The sequence below is a fragment of the Tinamus guttatus genome, unplaced genomic scaffold (genome assembly GCF_059628265.1).
Source record: "Tinamus guttatus ecotype Peru unplaced genomic scaffold, ASM5962826v1 Tinamus_guttatus_pri_ptg000048l, whole genome shotgun sequence".
In the NCBI taxonomy this organism is placed as follows: Eukaryota; Metazoa; Chordata; class Aves; order Tinamiformes; family Tinamidae; genus Tinamus; species Tinamus guttatus.
Genome location: NW_028288582.1, coordinates 4211997 through 4239265, shown reverse-complemented (window position 1 = coordinate 4239265; position 27269 = coordinate 4211997). Strand labels below are relative to the sequence as shown.

The window sequence follows — 27269 nt, the reverse complement described above, 5'->3', positions numbered from 1 at the left end:
CTTGCTGTCACCAGGTGGTATTAATAGTCCAAACTCTGCTGGCATTTCTGAGGCCAGAGCCTGCTATAACCAGGACGACTGTGTTAGCATCAAGGACCAAAACGCCGCTTGGCTGTTATTTAAGACTGGAAACGTCTCTCTTTCCGAGTCTGAGGTGGGTGTCTACGTATGACAATGTCACAACCGCTGCAGCCGCGCACGGGCTTCTCCCCGTGCCAGCAGGGAAGCAAGGCAGAAAGCAGGACGAGGAGCAGCGTCCCCCTTCCAGCAGCCCCTTCCCGAGGGGAAGCTCCCAAGCGCCCGCTGACCCGTGGGCACGGCCACTTCTGTCCTGTTTGGATCAGAAAAGACTTCAAAGAGCTGAGTGCATCATTACCTGCTTTGCTGTGCAGGGATTTCCAGTGCCTCAAATACACCCAAGTTAGCACAGCGCTAAAGAAACCAGTTCAGTACGAGTCGTCGCCACTGTCTGAAGCTATGACAGGCTATAAAAAAGCAACGCCTTAAAGCTTTAGAAAAGCCTCAGTATAATCCTTTCCCATCACTGGAGAATTTTCAAGCATATGTCAAATTTCCCATTTGAATCAGGTGAATAAGTCAAAATACTTACAAACATTTTTCAGTGGTCAGCTTTAAAAAAAGATTGAGATAAATCAAGCTGTTTCATAACAATAATCAAAGTCAGCTTAAATTACCAAAAAAAAAAATCCCTTAAATCATTTTTAACGTGAAACTATAAAAAAGAGAACACTTCCAAAATAATTCTTCCACAATTTTCAAAGTGTGACATTTATGATCAGTTTTGGTTTCTGTAATTCTTTGATTTAAAAAAAAACATTGAGAGGAAAATTCCAGTGGAGCCTGTGCACAACCGCATTATTAGTACTATTAGTTATTAGTAAAGTGTACATATTAATAGTAGTATGAGAGGCATTTCAGAGTTCCCTAAGCACGTTCAGTTCCACACCCATATGCATGAAGCATTTCAGAAAGTTTTAATCACTCTGTGATTTCCTTTGGAAGGGAGAAGATGTTTCCATTGATTTTTTGCCTAATATGTTTTCATTATATAGGATCCCTACTAAAAGTGGTTTCTATATGAGGGGAATAGAAAGGATGTCCAAAAGAAAATAAAATTATAGTGCTGGCAGTTCCAACAAATATCCTGTGTTCCCCTTCATCCCGTGCTAAATAGCAGCAGTAGAACCTTTTTTTAATAAAGCTTCACCACAACCTCTCACCCATGCTACAGAAACACAATCCAAATAACCAAGGATTTTGTAATCAAACAAGTTGCAACAAATTTCCAGCTGAAACAGCAATTTATGGGGCTCAGGGCAAAAGCAAACTATTTTTGTGGTCTGTGAAATTATGAAGTATGAAGAGCCTTTACTCATATATTAATAATGTGACTAATAATCATCAGCTCGTACAACAATGAAATTTTAGCCACTCCTTCTGTGGTCACCTGTTATTTGAAATCATCGGCTTTCCCAGACAGACCCATGTTGTGAAAGACCAGGAAGAGAAAATTTCCTCTCAGAGTTTTAGGAATAAATGAGCAACTAATAAATATTCTAATTGAGAAAGTGCATGTATTCTGCTCACAATTTTAATTTGGAATAACATAATTGAAAAGTTGTTGTGGAGTTTTGGTTTATCTTTTGCAAGAAATAAATCCCACAGGTAACTTATAGAAGCAATGAAAAAGTTGGGCACTATCCACATAAAGCCATTGAGCTGGGAAATCACAACCCAGAGGTTCTCTTTTTTTTTTTTTTTTCCTAGTCTGGAAATAAAATCCTGACCTGCCAACTTGGGTTTCATCCGTACCATTCTTCACTCAGTTGTAACACAAACAGCACTGGAACAGGTTGACAGTTCTCTCCAAAAGCCTGCGAACTTTGAACAGCATGTTCAGACCCTGAGTTTCTGCTGCAGCATGCCTGGCATTTGGGGCAGAGCTGATGCTTTCTCATTCCCACATGGCTGTTCCTGTGTCACTGCTCCCTGCTGCACTCCAAGGTGCCCCTGGACAGTGTCTTCTGCCCTGCACATCCCAGGGTAAGCCAGGCTATGGAAGTGCCATCCAACACAAGCTCAGTTGTCCAAAGAGCTCGTTCGATGTTCTCAGCCTTCCATCCACCACGAGGCCCTCCCAGCACAGCCTCCTGCTGCCCCCCACGCTGCCCCCCTGGCGCTCCAGGGGCACAGAGTCCACCCAGCCAACGTCCCCTCCCGGACACCGCAGGCTGGGCATCACCTCCACGCTGGACAAGGTGCTCGAGAGACCTGAGCCACCAAAACTAGCCAATTCTGAAGGAGCTCTGGAAAAGCAGCGTAGCACCTCAGCATGTCCACATATGCAGCTCCCATCAGATGGAGTCTTCTTGGGTGAAATTCATCAGAATGGTGAACTTAATAAACAAATGACTGTTTAGATTCTTCCAGTCCAGCAGGCCAGAACAGGTAAACATCTACTATCTCAGCATTCCAGCAACTACTAGAAATACCCACAGAGCTTTCAATCATGCTTAATCATTAAAAGTAGAGGAGTTTCAGACAGTGTTAATCAACAGGTGCTGAAGGTTTATAACCTTCTTCAGACATGACAGCCAACCTTTTCCATGACACATATTTAGAAAGCACAGAAACACAATCAGCAAAATATTTCCTTGCTTCAGGATTCAATATTTTAACCAATGTATCATTGATACAAGCTTGAGATATTCCTACGCTATAATTGGAGTATAAGGCATATGTACAAAATCCACTGTTGCCCCATAAGCTGTCTATGATAGCCTTTTCCCAATACCCATCTAGAGAATGTCTGGTATGTTTGGATTGACGTAAAAAGTCTGGGTTTTGATGAGCATGATTCCAGCTCATCATTAGATAAATATCATGTGAATGGGCTTGTCTCAGCTCTGATTTCAAGAATTAAAGGAAATTCAACAACGGAAAAACTTGCTGTTTCTTTGCTGAAGTAGCCAAATCTCATCAGAAGTATATGCTCCCATTGTTTTTGTAAAGGGAAAACACAGTTGGTCAGACTACAACTAAGTAGAACAACAAAGAGTTCATAATAGAAAATATTAAATATAAAAGGAAACACATTCATTAGGAAGTACAAAGAGAAGTATGGAAGGGAAGCATTATGGGTGGTCTGACACCTAAGATAATGGTCTGTGATTCAGGAAAACTAGGTATAATCGCAGGGTCTGACGCAGATTTCCTTTGCGACCTTGGGCTACCCTCTGGCTATTGTTGAGCTCAAGTTCTCCAGCTGTAAAATGGAGATGTGGATACTTCAAGTCCCTTCTTGGTCTGTTTTGCTCTCTTAGGTTGATATATAAAAAGAGAGATTTATTTGACCATAAAGGGAGTGAAGAGTTGAGTGAAACCAGACAAAAATGAATGTGAGCGGGTTGAAGAAATAGGTAAAGCAGAGGTTTGACATATTCAGGAGCTGAAGAAGCAGCTTAGTCCAAACACACGGCATGGGGGCAAGCTAGTGTGCAGTGAGAGCTGTAGCATTGGCAGGAGCATTCGCACACGGATCTACCAGCAAACAGGCAATAGACTGAAAATAACTGGTAAGTCAAGGGGCATTTAAATATGCAGCCAGATCCTCAGGGCCAGCCTGCACTCAAGATTCATCAGATGAGCCTTTCCAAAGCATTGCAAAGGTACCATGCTCATGGCCATGAGAGCTGAAGCTTCACGCTGATACCACATCAGCCAGACAGCCCTTGTAGGTCCACGTTCTTTCAAGCAGGGAAAAGGAATCGGATCTAGCAAAGTACTCCCATGTACAAAGTATCCTCCCATGTGGATATAAGCCATGTTTCTGCAAGGAGAGTTTGCCAAAACAGACCCACTGGCAACATAGCTAATGTCTTCAAGGCCAAAGTTGGCTCCTTTTACTTCAAATCAGAGCTACATCGGTTGTCACTACTGAAACAGCTAGTTCAGAAACCAAAATAGCTCATTAGTCAAGGGCATATTCCAAGGCTTGGATCATCTTTAGCAAAGGAAAGGGACTCGGTGTCAGTGAGTTTGACAGGGGATACAGGAAAGGCTTACTGACCTTTACGGAGAATGTCAGCGCAGGGAACCAAGGCTTAATCCTCAAAAGCCCTTCGGTATCACGCTCGTCAGTGCCAGGAAACTTGTGGCCCTGAATAGGCAAGCACACTTAGCAGGAGAGCATGCAGATCCAGATGCTATGTGTGCCTTGATTATTGCATAATATTATCAAATAGTATTTTTAAGAAGCCTTAAAAGGCCCTAAACTCAAACTGATTAAGCTCAACTTTTTCAGAGGCCAGCTCCTCTGAAAGACCAGCTCCTTTCTTTGGTCTAAATATTAAGTAATGACGATGTTGAATCTGCCCACTCTCTACACCTCATTTCTGAAGGGCAGGTTGCTGGACATAATTAACACCCTTTTTGCCAAACTACAACACCTTTACTGGAGCATAAATTGAGTGACTTGAGAAATTTGCTAATCCTGGGATACCTTGGCAAGAAACTATAAGAAGCACAGTGCTAACAGCTTAATCTCACACGGATGAGAAGCTCTTGTCATGTGTACGTCTCCATTTCCTATAGGCCTACTGGGTTCCTTGTAAAATATTTTCAATTGCTTTGGCAAAACCACTAGCTCTTTATGGGGATGCCTTTGTAATTTGTCCTTTGAGTTCTGTCTCCTTGTCTTCATTCCTCTTCTGGATGAGAACAAGCCAAGACATACTTGGTTCTCTGTGATATGCTGCCAACATCACTGTTAGGATCTACCACTAAAAGGAACTGGCTTCTACTTTTCACAAACTGCTGCAAATGCCATTGTATTAAGAATTATTAACGTTGTTATGGAGAGCAGTGTAGTTGTGTGAGTATAAATAAACACAGTGCTAGTAAAAGACACCCAAGGATAAATAGCATAGGTACTGGATTTTGTGAGACCAAAATAACTCTATGTTGTGCTCTTGTGCTCTGAAAGTACCTTCCCCTGGCTGCCGTGTTATCTGCTGTTACCAGCCAGGGTTCTTGTCTTCTCCTGAAAGGCAAAAAAAAAAAAAGCCCATGGTGCTTGGGGAGGGCAAGGAGACAAGGATGTGACAGGTCCAAAACGCCCACGTTTTGTTGCACTGTGTGCTGTGGAGCAAAGCCAGGGGTCAGCTCTGCAAACCGGGCCAGATAGATATCACCTAGATCCTGGAATGATGGGTACAAAAAGGATCCTGCTCCTGGCCTGTGGCTCCATTGACATGAATTCATCAGGGCCTGGCTCAGCTTATATGACACCTCAGATGAAAATGTGTAATCACAGAAAAAAGGTCCAGACACTATTCTTATCCCGCAGGGCTTATTATGTTAAATCTTAGACCATTTAAGTAATGAATGACTTCTGACATTAAAACTAGATTCCTACACTTTTATCTGGCTTCCCTGCTTTGCTACAAACCAAACCTTCTATTTGGTGCCATGTATCACTTATCCCTTCTCTGAGGAGAATTTGCCATCCTGAGTGGGAATGTTTTGATATTCCAACTAGAACACTCGAGTACTTCTGACTGTGGTGAGAAGGTCTAAGACCAAAAAGACAAAACAGTTCTACTTGTGCCAAATGAAAAGCAACAACACAGGAATCAAGTCCTCTGCAAGATGTGCTCCTAAAAATGCCTGGAAGCCTGTTATTTTAACACAAATACTCTGTCAGCAAGGTTTCTCCCCTTTCCATAGTCATACAACTTCTGCTGAAAACTAGACATGGGACTTTGAACTGCTGGTAATTGAGGCTCAACATCAAGAGGACAGGCTGTTCAAAGAGATGGTATGAAATGTCCATCTAATTACTAGGAGACACATGAACTTTGTCCTGCTTGAAGTTACATCCTTACTGCAAAGTTCAGCTCCCTTCTCTTACAGGGTTTAGCCCCCATGCTTTCATCATCCACAGCGGGGTTTCAAGAGCCCTGTGAGTTTTGGTCCAGGACATTCTTTGCTCCAGCTGGTCACTCAGCAGGGGACAGGGTGTCTTGCTTGTAGAGATGCATGGTCTTCTGCTACAGACCTCAAAAATCTGCTCATGCTTCCAACCTGAAGTTGCCAGATGATTAAGCAGCCTCCAAAGCAGCCCTTCTGAAACAGTGTTGAAATAAAGAATAGCAACATGTCCAAAACCCTGATTAAACATAAATTAAATGTGTAATATTTATGGTAGCCTTTTTGTGGGTGTGAACCTGCTGAACCTGCCGCTGTGCAGCAACATCTGAACTCTGGGACAAGCTAAAAGCATAGCAAGCCAAAATTATCAGTTGGCAGCCTTGCTTTAACAAGGCCTGCTTGGAGTCTGCTAAACTACCGACACATTCTTGTGCTTTGAGGAGACAGTCCTTGCAGTGTAACTGAACTGCCTGCCCCCTTTACCTGTCACAACAGTGTCCCAAGGGATGCCGCTTACCACTTCCCTGATAAGTGAGAGTCTCCTTTCCTGAAATCAAGTCATTGCTCTTCCACTCACTTTCTTCACTTCTCTCAGGATCTTAATTCTACCACCCATTTATCACCACACCAAGACTGCCACTGACCATCTCATCCCCACTGCTTCTCCCTTGTCTGTGAATTGCAGATCCATCAGAGCACCTCCTTACACAGCCTGTCACCTTTGCCAAGAATTTTTCCCAGACTCACTCCAGTAATCTGGCTTGCGTGTGCCTTACTGCATTTCCTGCCCAGAAGATGTCAGGATGGTAGATATTCCCCACAGAAGCTAGGGCTTGAAACTGTGAAGCTTCTTCCACTTGTCTAGAAAAGTCTTCATCTCTCTTGTCTCCTTGATCAGGTGCTCTGTAGCAGAAGCCCACCACAATGTTACCCTTGTCGCACTCCCCTCTAATCCACAAGGTCCTGACCACACACACTCTGAAGCAGATGCAGCTGAGCTGCTCTTCTGTGTAGAGCATAACCTTCCCTTCCTCCTTCCAAAAAGGATGTGTCCATCTATCCCAACACTCCAGCTGTGAGAGCTCTTGTAATTTCTGAGCACGAAAGAGCAATGGATAAGTCAACTACCTGCCTATCCAGGACTGCTGTACTACATCTGCCAATACAATCACTAAGTACATCCAGGCACTGTCTTCAGATGATCTGCTACAGACACCTCAATTAGATGTTGTACCTTGATCACTTGATTATTATGGTGAAAATTGCTAATAGCAGCCTTTGGGCAAGTCTTTAATCCACAAGTCCTACACGGACTATTATAAAAAACATCATGAGTGCCCTGCACATGCTATTATAAGAAACATGTCATGCATACTCCTCCAGGTTCAGAAGGATCCTCTTTTCAATCTAGTAAAGACAGAAGACCAATGGAAGTTCTCTCCAAAGGATCTAGTTCTCATGGCAGGAGTTCACAGGTCAGAGATTTCTCTCCTTGCTCAGGTGAGGTGAAGGCTAATGTATTGATTACCTTAGGTACAGGAAAGATAAAAGCAGGGAGCAATAGAGAAGGGGATCCTTTGGAAGTCAGAACTTGTCAGGAGCAGAAAACTTGGGAATATCTATACAGAAACTACTTAATTCTTTTTTCCTATGGTATTCAAGGTGAGGGAAAAAAAAGACCTGTTAATTCGTCAGTAAAACAAAATCATACGGACAAATACACAAAGTTCATATTATCAGTGTCTTCTCCAAATGGAAGAACCATAGCAAGTAATAAGTAAGCTTACAGCTGACAGCTTAGCTCACAAATGGAAGAAGAGCTAGGGTAAAAAACATTTTAATATTCTGCAAATTGCAATTTAGTTTCTTTACTGTAAATTGTAAAAATGTAACTGCCAACATTTATAATGAAATCTGAACCACAATAGCTTAGTGGTCATGGTGATCCCGACGCAGGCTGTTTACAGAGTGAAAACCTTCATTCCATGTGGTGCAGCTACACATCTCACCAACAGTTGAAAGCTCTGCTTTAGAAAATCCAGACTAGCAACCTCCTGTCTTCCTACTGCCACTGCTTCCTACTCCTTCCCACTGCTTGATTCACTTTCCAGTTTGACTACCGCTCTCCCTCCCAGCACACTCGGAGGTAAAAGGCATCTTAAACTACACACCCATCCGTTGGCAAGGAGTAAGTGGGGTGATGGTGCCAGCTCTCCTTACAGAGGAGCTGCTATGGGTCTGCCTTGGCTGGGCAGTGCAGGGGAGAGCCCAGCAGAAGGAGCCGAGCACTCCTGCCTTGTCACGAGCACTGGGAATCCCTCGGAGAGGAGCCTCTGTGGTGGGAGAGCTGTTTGCTGCACTACAGCAACGCTGCGGAGCTCTGGGCACCTTCGACTAGTTCTGCACTGAGAGAGAGAGGAGTGAAGGGTCATAAAGGGGAAAAAGTCTTCAATTCGGCCTAAGAGGAGGAAGTGACTAGGGTCCTCCTTTTTCCTAAGGATCAGGAGAGGCCCTTCTGCCCCTTTGCAGCAGCGTTTGGTACATCCCTTTTGCACAGAAAGACCTCTGGACTCAGACTGCCTCATTTTTCCCTGTTCTTCAGACACTGGCCCCTAGCAGGTGAAGAGGGCTGAACTGGAGGGACCACAGGCGCAATTCCAGGCCCTTGACCTGCAAGATCCTCAAGCTCTGCCTCACCAGCTCGCAGAGAGCTCGTCCAGCCTGGAACCCATAGGCTGCTGCTCCAAACCCACCTGCAACACAAGCAGAACAGGCCTGGGCTGACTTGGCTTCCTCCCACACCCCCAGACACCCAACTACAGCTAATGGTCACCCGTATCCAGACATCTCTCCTTACTCTACTGCCGTCTCTGCCAGCTTCAAAGACACAAATCCCTGCAGGCCGAATTTCCCTAATTAGCAAAAGGCCATATTTTTTTCTCTCTCTATTTTTCCATCTTCAAGTTCTGACACTTTCTGCCAACTTTCTGCCTGGCGTGAATTTCTACAACAGAGCAATAAACTTCTGAAAATAGACACTTAACTGGAAAACCTGGCACACCCTATAGGGAGCCTATGAGTGGCAGGGCCATAATCAGCAGGCAGCCAGGACACCAGGCCATGCTGGCAGCTTTCAATTAAAGCCCTGCACGAAGCAGCCCAGCAGCCCAGAGAGAGGAAAGTAAATGGGAGCTCCATAAACGCTCCTGCATAGAGCCCTCAGGCTCTTTTCATCATTGAAAGGCATCTGAGTTTGTACTCTTTAGGGTAACCATAGTTCAGGCAGGTTGTTCCAAGTTAGCTCACATGTCCGGAATCCCTTTAAAGAATAAAAAAGATAATGGAAATAGCCAACCTGCTAGGATTTCCTGCTATGAAACTGCATGCAAAGCCTATGGGAGGAGGAAAAGCCTGTAGACTTGAGATACAATTCCCGGCTCTGCCTGTCATTAACAAGGGTGGATTTCTTTCAGAGTAAAATTCTCCTGGGCCAAATAACAGGAGTCTGATAAATAAAGCCTGTCAACTGGCCTCTCTGACTCACTCTCTCCTGCTGGAAGGATGAGTCACTGTCATGTGTGAGAGGCTGCCAGGTCTTGCTTACATGCTTAAACAAGCATGGGTTGTGTGTGTTGCACATACATCACCTCAGAACAAGCAGGCAACGCTGAGAAGGCAATCCTGGAAAGGACTCTGCTGACTAAAGGAGCTGAGCTGCAAGCCATTTCTCAACGCGTTGTGGAAAGTTCAAGGTTATTGCTCGATTACCGCCGAAAACTTCAGCCCAAAGCCATGGCTGAGGGCTTGGCTGACAAGCACAGCTTGTTAAAACCCGGCCTTGCTAGGACTATCAGATCAGATTTCAGCAGGTAACTCCCGCAGAATGAGTCAGACGGGCTGTTCTTGATGCAGCCAGAATTAACAGAACATGCAGCTTAGCGAACTGCTTTTGGCTCAAGGGATAAAAGCTTGCCAGGCAAGCACTTGTTGAGCACTTTTTTTCAGGAAAAGAAAGTACTCGCATGGGGGCTACTCCTTTCGGAGGCTGTGAGGAACATGCCTTGAATGTGGAAAGGGACGAACATAACTGCTGAACATCTCCATCTGAGTAGCTCACTGGCTGCTTTTGAGCAGCTCTGGTGGTTGCTCAGTGCCTCCTTCTCACCTTAGTGCCATGGGCCTTGCAGGTAAGTGACAGTGCTCAAAAGCCTCCTTCACATCCAGCAGCACCCGCGCGTGGGCTCCACCTCGCTCTTCTCCTGACAGGGCAGGCAGCCCAGCACCCACCACAGGCAGACAGATGTACGGATATCCGTGAAATCTCTGCCCCAGCACCACAGGGACTGCTCACAACTCCCCGTTCTTCGCCACTGCCACAGACTGCATTGCCCTGCACGACTCACGTGGCAGAAGACACCCTGCGCTCATACCCTTCTTGGCACGTACCAAGGCGAGACACTCTGCAAGGACAATACACAGCAGGTTGGGACGCCAACCTCGTTCTGCCCAGAAGGCAAATCCTCAGGTCAGAGCAGTGTCACACCTAGAAAGCCAAAGCCACACATCCCTTTGCACATACACGTCTCCTAGCTCAGGAACCAGAAGGTTTGACCAAAGAGCAGGAAAGGAAGCCTCGTGTAGCCTCCCTCTGCCAACATCTTGTTGCATCATTCAGAGGGGACACCAAAGTGCTGCAGGGCAGTGATACCGCCCTTGCCTCCCACATCTTCAGCCAGGGATGTGCCATGCCAGAGCCGCTCACGCAGCTGCAAGGGCAGTTGCACGTGCTTTGGCCCAGCCAAGCTTTCAGGAAACTTCCAACTGAAGTGCTCTCAAGGTCTTCTCACCACTCCTGAGACCACGTGGGCAAAGGTGTAGTCCACAATATGTGACATTCCTAAGCTACCTTCCCTTATTATTTGTTGCTACAAAAAATCAAGCTTCAAACTCTGAATGGGTTGTGAGACAAGGGGAAAAAGACATGGACATTTGGCATCTCTCCTGTTTACCCCAGCAATGGCCTGCTTTTCATGAGAAAAACATTTCCCTGTGCTTGCCTAAACTTTTCACTATCCTGTCCTCCCAAAATGAACGCAAATGCACAATCCAGAAATGTTAGTTTTGAATAAAAACTGCAACATTCCAGACCATGCACATGAGAAAGACAGAGCAGTCTCTCTGCTCTTTTCTATTTTCTTTTTCCTTTGGGAAAGAATATGTGTTCTTCATCCCGCAAAACTTAAATATTTTTTGCTCTATATTAAGACAAATGTCTGATCAAAAGCTTAAAACGGAAACTGCAGGCCACAACAGACCCATCCTACAGTACAGGCACTCACCTGGCACAAGGAAAACAAGTATAGGCCACAGTGATATTAATGTGCTGAACTTCCAAACCAGCACTAAGGCATCAAACTCTTCCTCTTAGCAATGATCAAAATATTACTTCACTGTTTTCACTGTCCATTATTTTTTCATTATGACAAGCCAGGATTTCATCCTAAGTCTTCCTCCTGATGATAATGATTAACATATATGGATACTTTCATAGGTAAACTCATATCCTTTCTCAACACAAATTCATTTTAATTCAATTTACTCACATCCCAGTTGTGCATTTTAAGTTTGTATTTCTAGGATCTGCATTCCCAATCATGTAAAAAGCAATGAGGAAAAAAATCAAATTATATATCATTGGAAAAATAAAATAAAATAAAATGAAGATTTGGTTGACTCTTTAAATAACAGTATTCTTCTTAACTATATTCTTTTCATGGTGGATGATAAATCAGGCTAGATATAATGGCAATCAAAAAGGAGCAAATATTTTTTTAAAGATACAAAAGGAACTTCCTTTAAAAACAGAGTTTCAGTAACTTTTAAACTAAGTATGTTAAGTCTCCTGGGAAATCAACATCATCATCAATAGCAATATTCATCTGCAGGTGTCAAAGAACTCTGCAAGATAAGTAAGCGAAATAATCATTTTAAAAAAGGTGCAACCAAGGCATTAATTTGGGGGCGGGGTGGTGGAATTCAATGATTTAAGCTCACTGAGTAGGCTGGTGACAGAACCAAGCATTACAGTCTAGGTCTTCAGTCACCTAGTCTGGAACCACGTGTGCTAGACTACCCCGCCCCTGTCAAATGATTTAGGCTTTTTGAGCTGCAGGTTCAAAGTTGTTTACTTAACCATGTGAAACTTTGGCACTCAACACAAGAAGGTACCAGTTCTGCTAGACGCTCTGATGATAGTCAGCTTCTGTCATTGTTCTTGAGATGACACTGCTCTGGTTACTAAGCCGGCTCTGAGGGCTTCTCAGAGTTGTCAAACTCAGGTCATTTGAAGGGATAGAGGATCCACTCTTTTTTATTCCTTCGTCATCCTCTTCATCTTCCATCATCCCGATGGGCATGAGCATAATGGGATTTAACTCACTACGATGAGCTCCAATAATGCCCACCCTGTTACAAAAAATAGTGTTAATACAATTGACACAACGGAGCAAAGGAAAATGGGGTAAGGCAGATTAACTTTTATTTTTTCCTGGGTAAAACAGCAAGGAGCTTTGCCTCCTTTTGCTAGTCTGCAGATAACACATTAGGGAGAAAATATCTGCTTGCCCAAGGAAGAACAAATAAGCATGGTCATACACTCTGTGCTCTGCATACCATGTCACGCTTCTCCTGGAGTAGGCACACACGCAACACATAACACACATTTGTCCACGTAAAGTTTAGCACTTCCTGGAAAGGTTGGCCCTATTGCATATGCATTTACGAGCCATGTACATGAGCTGTAAAGTCAACATGTTCAGGATGCACCCAGCTCCAAAGTAAAAAGCAATTACATGTGCATTTGCAACAGACTCCCTTTCTCAGGAAATATTGGACCCACTGGTCATGTGTTGTACTTGTGTCCAAGATTTCTCATGTGTAGTAGAGTAGCTCCCATTAGTTTACCAGAAATCAGGAAGGTCCACACAAATTTTGGATGTTCTCGAATTATAATTTCCAGGCAGAAAAACAAGACTTACTTTGGAAAGCTTTAAGGGTAGTCCTACATACACTCCAAGAGAACAAAACCGATTTACAGTGGTCTTGTTTACATGAGTATTACATACAAAAAATATTGAGGTGATACTGCTGTTATCCACGGTTGAATGAAAAAAATGGAATTACTCTTTCACGGTATACCAAGGCTTGAAAAACTGGCTTTTATCCTGAATCAGAAGTAAAAGCTCTCTTTTACAATAAGCTATTACAACAGAAGTTATATTTTGAAAGTACATTGTAGTAACAAAATTAGTTTGTCAAAATAAAACATCAATAAATATAAGCTAGAGAGAAGTCACATAAAAATAAGAATTTGCAATGAATCATGAGTGGAAAAAAAATTGATTTAAGAGCTTTTGATTGGTTCTTTTTCAATGTTATATTAAAATATATTTCTTTTTCCCAGAAAAAAAAATGTTTTACTTTTTAACAAAACACTATGATGGATGGTAGCCTCTTTTCCATCAATTAACCAAAAGTGCTATCACTACCAGTTCTGGCCTAGCTCGTGCCTGTCTTACCTACAATACAGTTGCACTCTAGCTACCTTGCAGACAAATTCTCAGTCCATTGGCCCCTCTCTCGGGGAGGAAGAGCTGGCCATCAGATATCCCTTTTAAAAGCAAAACCAAATCTACTTATGCACAGAAATAGCCCCTTACTTGGTAGTGAATAATTCTGAGAAGTCTGGCAAGTCTTTCCTCTTGCAAGGCTGAGGGGTTTTGCCCCAACGGTAGAGTTGCTTCTGGAAGAGGTGCTGAGCACTGTCCTTTGGTAAGGGCAGCAGCGTGCTGAGCACCGGTGAACGCTGCTGGGCCACAAGATTTATAGAGGGTCGTTTTCTTGAAAGAAAACAAATGCAGCTGTTATCTGAGTTTGCTGGGACAGCAGAGGTTCCCTAAAGGCCCACTGGAGCGTCAGTTATGTACCTGTGACATGGAAATCTCACTTTCTTTGCATCAGCTGTCTGGTCTCCCGCTTTCTGCAAGTTAACATCTTTCTTCTCTCTTAAGGTAGGATTAAACATGGCAGAGCGAAGAAGCCTGCCGATTTCTTCCTGGATCATTCGGAAGTGCTTCCGCCTGAAGGCAAGCCAAGCCACGTAGCTGCAGTAGCTGTAGAAGCTCTGGATCAAAAACACAGATCTCATTTTCCCCATGTCCCTATGTCTAAGAGTTGGTACGACTCCACTAAAAACCCAGCAACCTCTTTGGCTTTGATTTTTACCATGTATCAGGCACAATCTGAAAGGGCACTCATGGTACAAAGACTCTATAACTGCCTTTCCAACTCATGATCAGATGGTGGAAGTCTGCATAGCTGGAAGCCTCATCCATACATCCCTACTAAAGCAGCTAAGAACAGCAACTCCCTGAGCTGACATTGAACGATGGGAAGAAGAGGATTTTTTTATTATTATTATTTTTGAGATATGCTAACAGATGAGGTTAGAAACACAGTTCAGGTGGATTCAATCTTCCTTAACTCCTGCCACTGTAGCTTAGGCTTGCTGCTAAATACTGAGGAGTTAACCAGAGATCACTATCTAGTTTCCCCTTCAATAATCAATGGAAAGAGAGAGATGGGATGAGTCATTTCATGGAGGTTCCTATCTCACATATCTGTTTTAGGAAAAAACAATTCACTCTCTAGCTGAGCTTCTCTTTTCCCCCATTAACTGTCAAGGGAGCCTAAGGGCCTAGTCTGACTGGACACCTATTGTTTGGGCAACTCGAGAAGACAATTCCAGTATCCCAGATCGTGATCACAGAAAATATTGCTAACAAATATGAAGTCACTCCTTCTCTGCTTACAGTAAGCAACTATCTGCTTACTGATTAAAAAAAAAATAGCTTTTCACTCTTATTTAATATTTGTGATCCTGATAGAACCCAAAAGAACACCCAGTAAATAAAATTCCTACTAAATGCGTACTTGACAAGATGGTGTTACTGGGCCTGCTCGGTATTCCTGAATTGAATCCATAATTCCCATGTTTCAGAGAAATGCATCCCAGTTTGTGAAATACAAAACACACTTTGGACCCCAGCTGTTTTACATCAATTTGCACAAGAGCTACTACATAACAAATGTCATAAAATGCTCACTGAGCTGTATGTGGCAAGCTAGAGGAATTTACTGGCATCCAGAAATGTTGCTAGTGGCAATGATAATGAAAGGCTGTGAAATTTCATATTTAGAGGTGAAATTGTGAAATCAGTGATGAGAATCCTATAGACCAGACTTCCCAGAGGGACCGCAGGTGGTGATAGGAATTGCCTGGGCTCTGAGGGAGCCACAAAGGAACTGAAACTCCTTAGCTGCAGCCTCCAAGAGGAAAGGCTTAGGCCTGAAGGGCAAAAACAGACTGCATTTTACAGAGGCAAGCTAAAGTAGGCCCAAGAGATAAAAATATTACTCTAGATACTCTGCCCTATAAGTAAACTGCTGGCAGAACCAAGAGGGAAAGGAGCAGACTGTCTGCGGTGTTTCAGTGGGCAAGGAAGCGACATGTTCTCCACTAGTCTTTATATCTTTCTTACCTCAAAGAAGTGCCGATCTTTCTGTGATGATGATGTTTTTCTCCTAAGGCAGGGAACAACAGCACAAAATTAATAGCAGCAGTCGTCCTCTCAGTTCTCTAAGGAAAGTATTGAATATGACTCATGTGGCTATTGCCAAGCTGGCATTTCACCAGGGTAATAAAGTTGGTGTTGGTAAATCCTCGTTATTAGCATGCAGAGACCCACCGTCCGAGAGAAAGACAGAACTTCTTCATTGCCTCAGAAGGAGAAAATGCAAAATACTGTATGGCTCAGTTAATTAAATCTGTCAGAGAACAAAGCTGGATGTGATGAGCAGGCGAGGCTCCCTGCTATGCTATCTACACCGAGTTCTCTGCATGGGCCTCTCAGAAGCAGCCAGCCCTCATCTAACCCAGTTTCCACTGAAGTCGATAGGAAGCCCGGGAGCTAACAACACTGGCAGAGCAACAAGCAGAGCCACCAAGGGCACTACGCCAGGACAGTGCTGGGACAATATACTGGAAAACCAGGAGGGAGCTAACCGATGGGCCTCCAAGCAGCAATGTGAAACAGGCACGAGAATGACAAAGGGTCTTTGTTAGAGAAGCAGCAACTTGCGCGGTGCAAGGCCGAGAAATGATCTCAGCAGCACTCGAGCCCAGCCATCCCCACACAAAGCCACACGATGGCCAGCACGGGAGCTGCTGCCGCAGCACAAGGTGACGAACACATCCCCACAGCCACTCCGTGCTCTTGGAGGCGGCACAGCTCACCCTCACGGAAGGGAAGACAATTCCCCCTGCAAGCTGAAGGATCCCCACAGGTGTGGCTAGCTCCAGAGAGATGAAGCTGTGTGTCTTGCTGACTTCACCACCTCCTGAAATGCCCCGTACATTCCTGATACCATCAACAACAGATGTTCCAAATTGGTATCCCCAGCTGCTATCAGCTCAGAAACATCAATGCAAAGCAGACAACAAGGTAATATCTTTTTATCTTTTCAGCCCCAAATCTTCAATAAACATCCTGTGGCTTTTATTTATTGATAAGTTGATCAATAGGATGACTACCTCCCTGTCACCCACCCACCCTACTTCTGCTGACAGTTCATCTAAGATCCCAAACCCCACATATTGCACAAGGGAAAAGAGGCTGACGCTGCAAGCATGGCATGGCCCTTTGCCAAAGCAGAATCTCCCATATAAGTTTGATGCCTTCGGTAGATCACTGCATTTCGCCAGAATTCAAGTCATTAGAATACTACAGTGGAGGAACCCAATGTGACCCAGGTTCCATAACCTAAACATAAACCCCAGCTTTCAGCACTACATATCTTTGCAGTGTCTTTGAACTTGCACTTGCTTCAGCAGACAGAGAAACCTATGTGGATGCCAGCAACAGAAACTAACACTAATAATCAGAGCCAAATAAAGATGGGGTCTCCACCCATCTTTCCCCAGTCCTTTCTTTCCTTTGGTGAGGTACAGTATTAAGCCAAGACACCTGCTTGAAGTAAAGTGTCCTAAAACAGGTGTTGTACTAGGAGGCGCCTCCCATGTCTAGGGCATAGTTGCTAATTACCTAGGAAAATACAGAAATGGTTATGGAAACATCAAACTTGCAATAACGTTCAGGACAGAACTTGCAAGAAATACGGGAATGAGTGAGTGAAGAGCACCATGCCTTCTAGAAATACAGTAACAGGGATTTCTTAGAGCTGACAGGGTGACGAGATGAGTTCATGTGTTAAAGTGGAACACAGCCCAGCCAAGAGCAGACAGTGCATTAAGCACAGGGTCTGCATTTAAGCAAAACAGTGTCTTCAGACACCTACAAGAACTACCATTCTGCATATGGGGAAGAAATGCTTCCTGTGCCACTTTAGCAGCTTTTGACCACAACTGTGACTCTAATTGCCTGTGGATCAAACCAGCTTCAAGGATCAGTGAGGGCTGACTCGGCTGTGTTTGTGCCACTGATGCACGCAGCTTTGGGAACACTCTGTATTTTTCCCATTATGACAATGCCCACAAGGAAACTGGCACCACAAAAAGGTTGCACAACCCCATCAACTTAAAAGGAGAAAACCAGACACACCTATTCCCTATTCCTTCCCCAGCGTTGGAGGCACAAAAGGCCTAATGCTAACACACACAAATAACAGGTCTGGAGGAACTCTCTCAAATTCCAGTCTGGGATAATATCAAGATAGGATTTTTATCCTGCATTTTACAAAATATGCAGATTGTTAAGACATTTTCCAGCTGAGTGTCCCTTTTTAAAGTTTTGGAGAAAATGTGTACATTGATGATTTCATATGAACACTTTGGCATCTGACAGATATAGAAGGGAAAAGAAATTCTCAGCACATGATGAGATTTCATTGAAATGTTGCTATGGTGAATCAGAATGAAAAAGTAAAAGCTTCAACATCGTCCTGAACCCAAAGGCATTTTGACTTGGCTATAATAAAATATGGTAAAGGTGGGACTGGCACGTCATTAGTAATTTCACAGTTTTATATTCAAACATTTTTCAGGTCAAAAGAAATTTGTCAAAAACAACCCTTGTCAGACTTTTCATTTTGACGAAGGACTTTTTCCACCCAAACACATATGTACTCAAAAAATTCCTAACTAGCTTTTACAATTAAGAGCTTTAATCAGTTCTGTCCCTTGGCTTTTGTTTTTGGCAGTTTTCATAATGGACTGGGAGTATCCAGATAGCATTTATGGCGAGACCGAGTCATCGTGGAAGAGGTTTTTACGTAACTGCAATATGGCATGGGAAGTGCCACACATTGTAACATGCTCAGCATCAGCCTGACTCTGAAGTCAGCTGCCACCCTCCCATGAGTAACTCAGCGAGGTCTCTCTTCATACGGCACCTGATGTCGGAAACACTTCAAGACACAGCCTTCTTCCAGCCTCTGTGTCTTTACAGCCTGGACACCAATGGCCCAACCCATGGCCAGCCTCTAATCCCCACTGCTGTTCTGTTGCAGCTGGACCTCTGTCTTGTCTCCATCCTGGATGTCTGCACCCACTGGACAACACACGCAAGTGAAGAAACGGCAGCGCTTCCCATGTTTGCTTTCATCGCTAGTTAAGTCCCCCACCTTTACTTGTTTCTTAGTCTCTGGTCCTCGGTTTTCTCTTGGTTCCTCTGGCTTTTCCAACATTCTCCCATCCACTTCCACCTGCTTCAGTTTCTTTCTTAATTCCCCCTATAGCTTTCTCTGCCCTCTTAAAAGCCACCGACCCAGGGAAGAAGAGCAATGGGTATCCACCACTCTGGAAAGCCATGCAGGTCTTCTTGGCTCCGAGGAAGGAGCCCTACACATGCAAGGCCCCAAATCCCCAAGCATAACCTTTTCTCTCTAATCCCTTCATTTGCTGCCTTTCAGAAACATGGTCTCCTTCACTTGCCAGTACGCTTATGGCTTCCCTGACTTGACGTTAGAGCCAATTAAGGCAGGGATCAATGGCAACCAGCAGGTACATAAGATGTTCTTCTTCTTCTTATACCCCTTGCCTTCAAGATTCAGCAATTGGAAGTGGCAGGGTTGAGATCGAGAGCTGGCACTGCCATTTTCCCTGCTGATTGTGCTGACCCCAGCAATGCTTCATGGACTGTATACCCAGTAAGGCTTTGACATACCTCAGCTACAGCTTTCTAGCCTGGTAACCTGTGCCACTTTTGGAGTCAGTTATCAATGGGAGCTTCAGGAGATGGGAACACTCTCTACCTGATGGTTCCTGTGCCTCATGTGTCAATTTGGTCCATAAAAAACATCTCTTACCCTGGGTGTTCACTTCTGTCACCAAAGAAATGCCTTGGATTTGGGCTGCTGCTGCTCCTGACATAGCAAGGGTCCCCAGGAGGGAAAGCTTTCCGCAACTTACTTTCCACAAGCCATGTGGTGGTGCTCTGCCATGCCTTCTCCGAGGATAAGATTACAGTACAGCTTAGCAAGGTGAATCCTGGTCACTTCTAACTTCGCCAGGACATCATCCATTTCCTTCTCCTCTAGCAAAACGATAGTCCTGTTTAAATTAGAAAGAAAACAAGATTTTTTGACAGGTGGATCACTCTGGATAGAAGTGGCCAGTCCTGAGAAGTAAGAACAGTCTGGGGGCACATAAAACACCACATCATATAACAGCAACCTCAGGGGACCACACGGCAGCAAGACCGAGCTCAGACACTTTGAGTGCCACAAAGGCCTGGTGGGGCCACAAGGCCTGAGGCTTGGGCCTAGACAGTCTTTCCTGCCCCGTGGAGTTTATAAGCTCCATGCCCACGGCCTGTCAGGTTGCTGCCTTTGATCCCGTGTGGCTTATGAACCCTTCCTGCAGTCTGCACAAAAGCCCTGGAGGTGCACCTGGGTGCAGACGCTGCCATCGGGCAGCCCGGAGCTGTGGGTCTGGCTCGCCTCTCTTCAAAAAGGGACCGTGGGGACCGCCTCTAAACAGGAAAGGCTGACACCACAAGCCTGTACTTCAAGGCAGCTCAGATCAAACACTAAGGAAACGCCAAGCCAAAGAGCTTTATGTTTCCTCTGCTTCCCCTGTAATCCACCAGGTTGTCTCCTCATGCCTGGGAACGCTACAGGCCTAAAAGTCACCGGCCTCTGTTCACACTCAGGAGGGCTGTTTTTATCTGTCCCGTCCTTGATGGCCTCAGGCTCTAAAGCTTTCTACAAGACCCATCTCTAATAATTAGGGCATTTACTCCGAACTTCTCAAGGATAATTGCTAATAAAATTCATCTGATTTTCCTCAAAAGACATGAAAGGATTGGAGGCCAAAAAAAAAAAAGAAAGAAACTGAGTGGAAAAGAAAATGCAGGACAAAATAATAGCCCGTGTTCCAGACCTGTCTCATTTACCACTGCTTAGTTTTTGTTTTCAGAGTCACATACGTCTGAAGTGAATACTCCCAAGCTGTCTCCAGCTAGGGGGAAGCCTCATGCTCACTGCTTTGGAAAACTGGTTGGTTGTGTCTGAAGTTGTTACAAGATATTCCTGAATCTAGAGGAAGCCAAAGAAGCCTCAGGGTTGGGTTTACAAGAAGTCAGCACAGTATCAACAAAAGATAAGGTATAAAGGAGTCAAAGATGTCTAGATTCATCTTGACTTTATCTGATACATAATCCTTCCAATATAGGAAAGTCTAATGCACAGAAGCAATGATTTCTTAAGCAAGAACTGTCTTAGATTGTCTACTGAGGCACCATGGATGCTGGTACTTATACAGCGTCTTGGTTCAAGACAGTGAAGAGCTATTCAGACCATCAGGCCTGGCTTCCTGGGGACTGTGATAATCACTACAGTTTGCTTCTATCATAGGCAGCCTGGGTATTTTTTTGCTAAAGTTTGCTGGAATATGCAAACTAAGGGCAGAAATAAACAGTATTGTTTTCTATGTTTCTAAGATATCACACAAGGTCTGCAAGAGCTCAAATCAAAGACTGCAGAGCCATTAGATGTGCCTGTCCTATGGGACATTAAATTAAATTATTCCTTGGGAAGGAAGAGGGAGTTTTCTTCCTGAACAGGCAACTAACAAAAGTCTTGAACATGGGATTTATGAGATAGATATCAGAAACTAAATTGCTATCCAGTCTTCTTCCACATCCTCTCAAATATATCAGCATCTCATATATGTAAGAATTCTTATCACAAAGGTAATTTTTTGTCATCATAATTGTATTATGTAGCTATAAAATCCTTTCACAAACTCATGGAACTACATTTTTAGGAAAACGGAGTTTTCTTCTCCAGCTCCAATATTTCTTAACAGAAGACCATTCCAAAATTTTGTTCCTCAGTTGGTTGGAAACTTTCTTTCATTATCTAGTTCCAGTTTATCCCTGTGTATTTTATGTCCATTTGACCTTGTCCATATCCACATCTTACAAAATACTGTGATAAGTCTTGGAATGTCATGACCAACAGGGGAATCATTTAAACTAAAAATGAACTCAATAAAAATACCTTCTAGATGGCAAGATTAAGGAAGATATCCACAGAAGGGGAAAGACAGTACTCACTGTATCTGCTTTTAAATATAGCAGACACCATTTCAGAATTAGACCAGGTGGATAATACAGAAAATGCAAGACTTTGCACAGGTAAAGAAGGTGCAATGGCAGAAAGCTCTTCCCAGCATGATTCCTGTCTCCCTGGTCCTCCAAGTCAGCTAAGATGCTAGAACAATTAAGGAGGAACTTCAACATTAAGGAGGATCTAAATTTGTCTTTTGTCATTTTATTTTCTTTCTTTGTATTTATAGTTTTGTAGACTAATATTCCAGCTTTCTGCTCCTGCGCAGTAAGTGCCTCTTCTTTAAGTCTCTCTGAACATGCACTGCATGCAGGCAACCCTGCCGAACAAGCTGCTTTTCAGGGGAAGCAATGACTTTAAATGCAACAGTATTGTAGCATGTATCTTTGGGAAACTTAGAGCTGGCAGTTGATTCCCACCAAAGAATGAGAATCATTTTGATAGCATCACATGCCAGAACACAGTGAAAAGCCTCCCCTGGCAGGGATTATACAAAGTTTATAGATGATAGCTAATAACCAGAGCCCTCTGGATACAGGAAGAATAACCCTATATTGCAATAGGTCCAAACTTCTTTTTTGTTTCAGTCTGCTTGAATCTGCAGTGCCAATCAATTATATGAGCCATTTTGAGCTGTTCTGGTGCATGAAGTCACCTCATTGTACTTCATCATCCATGAGCAAAGGGATCATCTTGTAAACTGCAGCCCAATGCACCTCCACTCAATCTAGGACTAGGTTTTCTTTATTTATGAATTGTTCTCTGCACAATGAGAAACACCTGACAATCTATGGATGTGGAGCAAGCAAACTCCTTAAGGCCACCAGTCCTCCAACAATCTTCTTCAATCCAGATAAATCAGCTCCTCTTTATATCATGAACTGTGAAGGAAGTAATTATTGGGGGTTTTAATAAAACAGCCAATCAATTCTCAGAGACTATTAAAGAGCCCAGATCATTAGGGTTTCTTATAATCATGGTTTGTAACTCAGTAATACTTCCTCCGAAGGCATGTAACACAGCAGCTCCTAAACTATTCCTCTGGCATCCCCACTTCCACTTTGCAAGGCAGCAGATGTGGTCACACACCCTTACATGGGAACTGCTTTCCTAGCATATATTCCTCCTGTTGAAACATGTTGGTAGCACCTAAGAGTCATCAGAGCCTACTTTGCAAAGTATTTTAAAAGGAATCTTAAAGCAATGTGACCCACAGTACAAATTAACACTCAGCAACACTCAGATATGATTATTTTGTGCTCTGTACTGCAAGCAGAAATGACTGGATATTAATGTTATTACCAGGAAATGGCAATAAGGATGGTAATTCAGTCCAGGGCAGTCATGCAGATTTAGCATTCGCAGTAGTAGTAACAATTTATTCATAGTGCAATGTTACCTTGACAAGCCAAACTATCTGGTGACCCCATTGCAGCAAGGCTGGATCCAGGCACTTTCTTGAAATAGGGAGTAGGATGTTGCCATGCCACATGAACCACAGTGCACACTACTCAGAGCAAGGGCTGGAAAAGTGGGCTCCCAGAAAATTTGTGTCTCTACATAGTCATAAGAGCCTGTGTCCCAGAGAACACCAAGGCCAAAGGGGGATAAAAGGTAAGACTAAGGGCCACATCCCAGTAATCTTCCATATACAGACTGCACCAATATATACTTGTGGCTTTAGCTCCAAGCATTTTAACAAAGCCAGCAATAACAAACCCAGTTTATACACAGGGCAAGCCCTGTTATGCAGTGTTTGCTCATGCAGGTAATCCTTGCTCAGATGGATCCTCCAGACTCTGACATGCAAGCCTGCCCTGGGATTCCAGATTTGCTGGGGCATGTCCTGTGCACTTACACCAGTAAAGACTCATACTCACGAAACTGGAGCTTTGGTTGTCTTTTCCAGGGCAATTTTTTCCAGGTAAAAAGATATGTATAAAATCAGTGTCATGAGGAATGCATCTAGGTTCTTATTCCTAAATGGAAGGTAGAAAAGTTTGCAGATACAAACATCATCAGGCTATTAGGAAAGAGTCTCCAGTCAGGGCCTACAGTATATAAAATACTATATATACAGTCTAGATCTATTTGTAGTAAGTACTGTATCCTGGCAGTAAGAATTTGAAGGCTTGTAGAGAATTACCAGGAATCCGAAAGGCCTGTTGAAGGGTGGACTGAACTGGATATGACCAGAGAGGCTCCCCGTGAGTGCCTTTTCTTCACTAAACATATTGAAAGGGTGGCACTCACATCACAGGAACAAGGGGGATACCTGGGATACCTCTCCCCTTCTTCAAGGACAGTATGTCGAAGGCTCAGCAAGGTCTACAGGCACCTCCCTAAACCAAGGAGGCAGTGCAGCTACTGTACCACCCTCCTGATCTCAGGGCCATGCCTCTGAGACAAGATGCTCTCCCAGGTGCCTCCCTGCTCCCAGCAAGTAGGGCTGATAAGTAACAGCAGCAATTTAGGTGCTCTGCAGGGCTGATTGAAGCAGCAGCACTAGAAAGCAGCAGAGATTCCTAGCTGTGTTAGGTGCTCCTGGTGCAGCCAATGTCACTGGTGCTCTCTCTGATGAACACGGAATTTAATTTGGAGTGAGTTTAGGTCTAAGTCACAGCCTACAGCTAACCCAGAGGGAGACTCTTTCAAGCAAGAGTTTATTTCTCTGCACCTCTCAAGGAGGACATGTATCTGATATTGTTTCCCACCGAGCAGCATAGATAAAATGTCTTAAACCACTGATATTCTACTTTCTGCTTCTTATAAAATGTAACCTCTCCACTACCAGCCTTACTCATATAATTCCTGAAACAAATTTTAAATGACATACCTCATAACTGTTGTGAAGGACAGCATGCGATGTGCCTCACTTTCCTGTCCCAAAAACAAAGCAGCATCTGAAAACAAACAGAGGAGGAAAAATTGCATCTTCTCCACGAATTGTCAGCTGTGAATGCAAATTGTTTTCTAGTCTATATGCTGAGATCAAATACCAGCAATTACTCACATTTGACATCATCCAAGGTCACATATTCGTCTCGCACTCGCTTTAACAGCCTACGAGATTTTCCCTCTTGCTCAGCCAGCCTTCTTCCAGTGAACATTGCAGTGCATACATCTTGAAAGATGCTAGTGGTTCACCAACATAGCATTTAAGGACACAGTGTCAATACCAGTCAGAGAATAATCTACCTGTTACATACTGCTTTCATTACATTCTATTTCAAAAAGAGAGGGAGCAAAACAGTGTTCAGTAGATACCCTGAACTAACTTTCAACTATTATAACCACAGAACAGGCTGGCGATGTTCAAGGAAACAGGGCATTTCACCTCTTAGGCTTGCGTCTGAAGTTGCTCTTTTGGTTCCTAATATAATAAATTGCGACTATGTTATTTAGATCAAAGAGGTTTTAACCAAGGAACGAAAGTCAGCTACACCAGGTCATGATTTTATAAAATTAATAATAATAATAATACTTTAATCTTTGAAGTGCCTTACAAAGATGAATTAATTACCTCGCAATACTCTTTCTATGTAGATGGGAATTATTACCTCATTCTGAGCAATGTGGAAACAGCAACAAAGATGCTGAAGGACTTTACCGAAGTCATACCAAGCTAGTGCCTGAGCTAGCCTTCAACATCAGGCATGTCTGGCTCTGTTTTTTTTTGTTTAGACCACTCATCCACCCTGCTGAAATGACAGGTGTCTTCCTGTTTCTTGTGTTTTGTTCAGACATGATCCTCAACAATGGACAAAAAGATTCCCACCCGAATAATGTTGCTTCTTTTGGAGACGGCTTAGTTGAATTGAAATACCTGTTCAATGCCTGGCCTCCCATTTCCTGAAAATGAATATTTTTTCCTTTCTTGAGGTCTTCACTAGATTCTGAACTGGAGCTGGAATACAGAGGGTGAACATTTAGTAGTATGTATTTCAATCACTGGCAGCAGTGCAAAGAGGGCAATATCCCATGATACAAAAGGTTACATCTTTGGGCCTCCACCTAACACTTGGATTGTGATGAGATCAATGTGAGACCTTCCTTTCAAAAATTAGAAGCAAAGAGTAGAGAGGCTTCCCAGGGTCCTCCTGCTGTGTCTCCTGCCATCGTAAGCACTGTGTCACATAAACCCTTCAAGTAATCAGTATCTCAGGTGGTTTTATCCTCACTTTTCTGGTGCTGACAACACCAATGAATAGCCACTTTGTTTTAATTCCCAGCCTGCATTTTTTACAGTAGATTACTACATATACTCTCTTGGCCTTCAGCTCAACTAGTCCTTTCTCCTTGTGGAGGTTCCCTTAATTCACCATTCTGTGTTTAGGCAAAAATTATTTTGTCCCTAAGAAAGCTCTTTTTCTTCATGGTAAGGCTTTGAAGAAGCAAATACATCTGAAAATTTCATAATATCCCACCACTATCCATTAACCGAAATTAGTGGCTAGAAAGGAGAGTTGATTGGTGTTGACTCAAAAACTCTGTCTGTTCTTTCTAAAATTAGTGGGAAGGTAGAATTGGGTTTTGCCTCAGAAAATAGATTTTAAGTGTCATCTGTTCACTACCAGAGCTGGTCTCTGAGATTATCACAGGAAAAGACAGACAGGAGTTAACTGGTGAAGTCATGTCCCTCCCAAGGGAACCACGAGCCAGCAGCGTCCCAAGCCTAACAAAAAAGGTGACTGGAGCTGCCCAGACTCAGACTGTGGAAGCTAGGCCACAAGGGACAAGGGGAGCAGCCCAGCTCCACTGTGACGAAGCCTGGGGAGATGCCGGACTGGCCAGGGAGACGGCAGCAGAAACCACACTCCATGGCACTCCCTGCCCAGTACTGGACAACAGGGGATATATATTCTGGGATTTTTTTCCCCCTATTGCTTCAGATGTATAGTCATTTCTAAGGGCCCTCTGCATTGGATTCTGATTGAGGACAGTATGGCAAAAATCACACATTTTTGATCAGATGCTACGGAACTCTATTATCAAAAATAAAAATAAAAATCAAGTATGTAAGACTACTTGATTGATCCTACTGTTAAAGTTCAGGAAAAATATGATTAGACTCTGATTTTACCTTACTTGGAACTGATGAATCAAGACCTAAATCTGCATAATTTTAACTGAACATCATGTTTTACCTTTCAAATTCAATTGTGTTAGTATCATCTTTCCAGTACCAAACGCCTGGGGTTAGCTTTATCATCTGCAAAAAAGCCAGCATAGAGAATGCCTGTTATAAAATCTGTCCTCATGTTCTCAGCCCAACTTAACAAAATATTTACAATACAAGCGCTATGCATATTGGTCACTTTATGTATCTCTTAAATCTGCTTTTCACCCACGCCTTGTTTGCTCATAAGTTGCTCAAACAGAAATTCTTTGAGCTAAAAGGCTGACACACACGAAGGAGAAAAATAGGCAGCTATAAAAAAGATCATCTATCCTTCCATAATTCTTCCAGCTTACAAAGAAATAATTGAAAGTTTGCTAAGGAATTTCTGTTCTTTCATACTCAGTGAACCAATAAAGATTGAGAAATCAAGTGGAGTTATGTATTATACAATACTCTTATTTGTTTTTGATAATATTTATGTAGTTTTGGTGAGTCAAATATCAGGAGATATTTAATCCTTTTTTAAAGGTTACATTTAAAAATTTGT

The 27269-nt window shown here is 43.4% G+C and overlaps 1 protein-coding gene across 1 annotated transcript; it reads right to left on the bottom strand.

Moving 5' to 3' along the window:
• Nucleotides 1-12179: 12179 nt before the first annotated feature.
• PPP1R36 (protein phosphatase 1 regulatory subunit 36) lies at nt 12180-27018 on the bottom strand. The gene is made up of 10 exons (XM_088539604.1): nt 26748-27018; nt 25427-25507; nt 24614-24735; nt 24437-24503; nt 23481-23579; nt 19439-19579; nt 15552-15594; nt 13938-14134; nt 13671-13850; nt 12180-12417 (listed from the first exon to the last, which is right to left on the bottom strand). The coding sequence occupies exons 1-10, from the start codon at nt 26828-26830 to the stop codon at nt 12189-12191; spliced, it is 1242 nt and encodes a 413-aa protein (XP_088395730.1). The 5' UTR covers nt 26831-27018; the 3' UTR covers nt 12180-12188.
• Between the last annotated feature and the right edge of the window lie 251 nt (nt 27019-27269).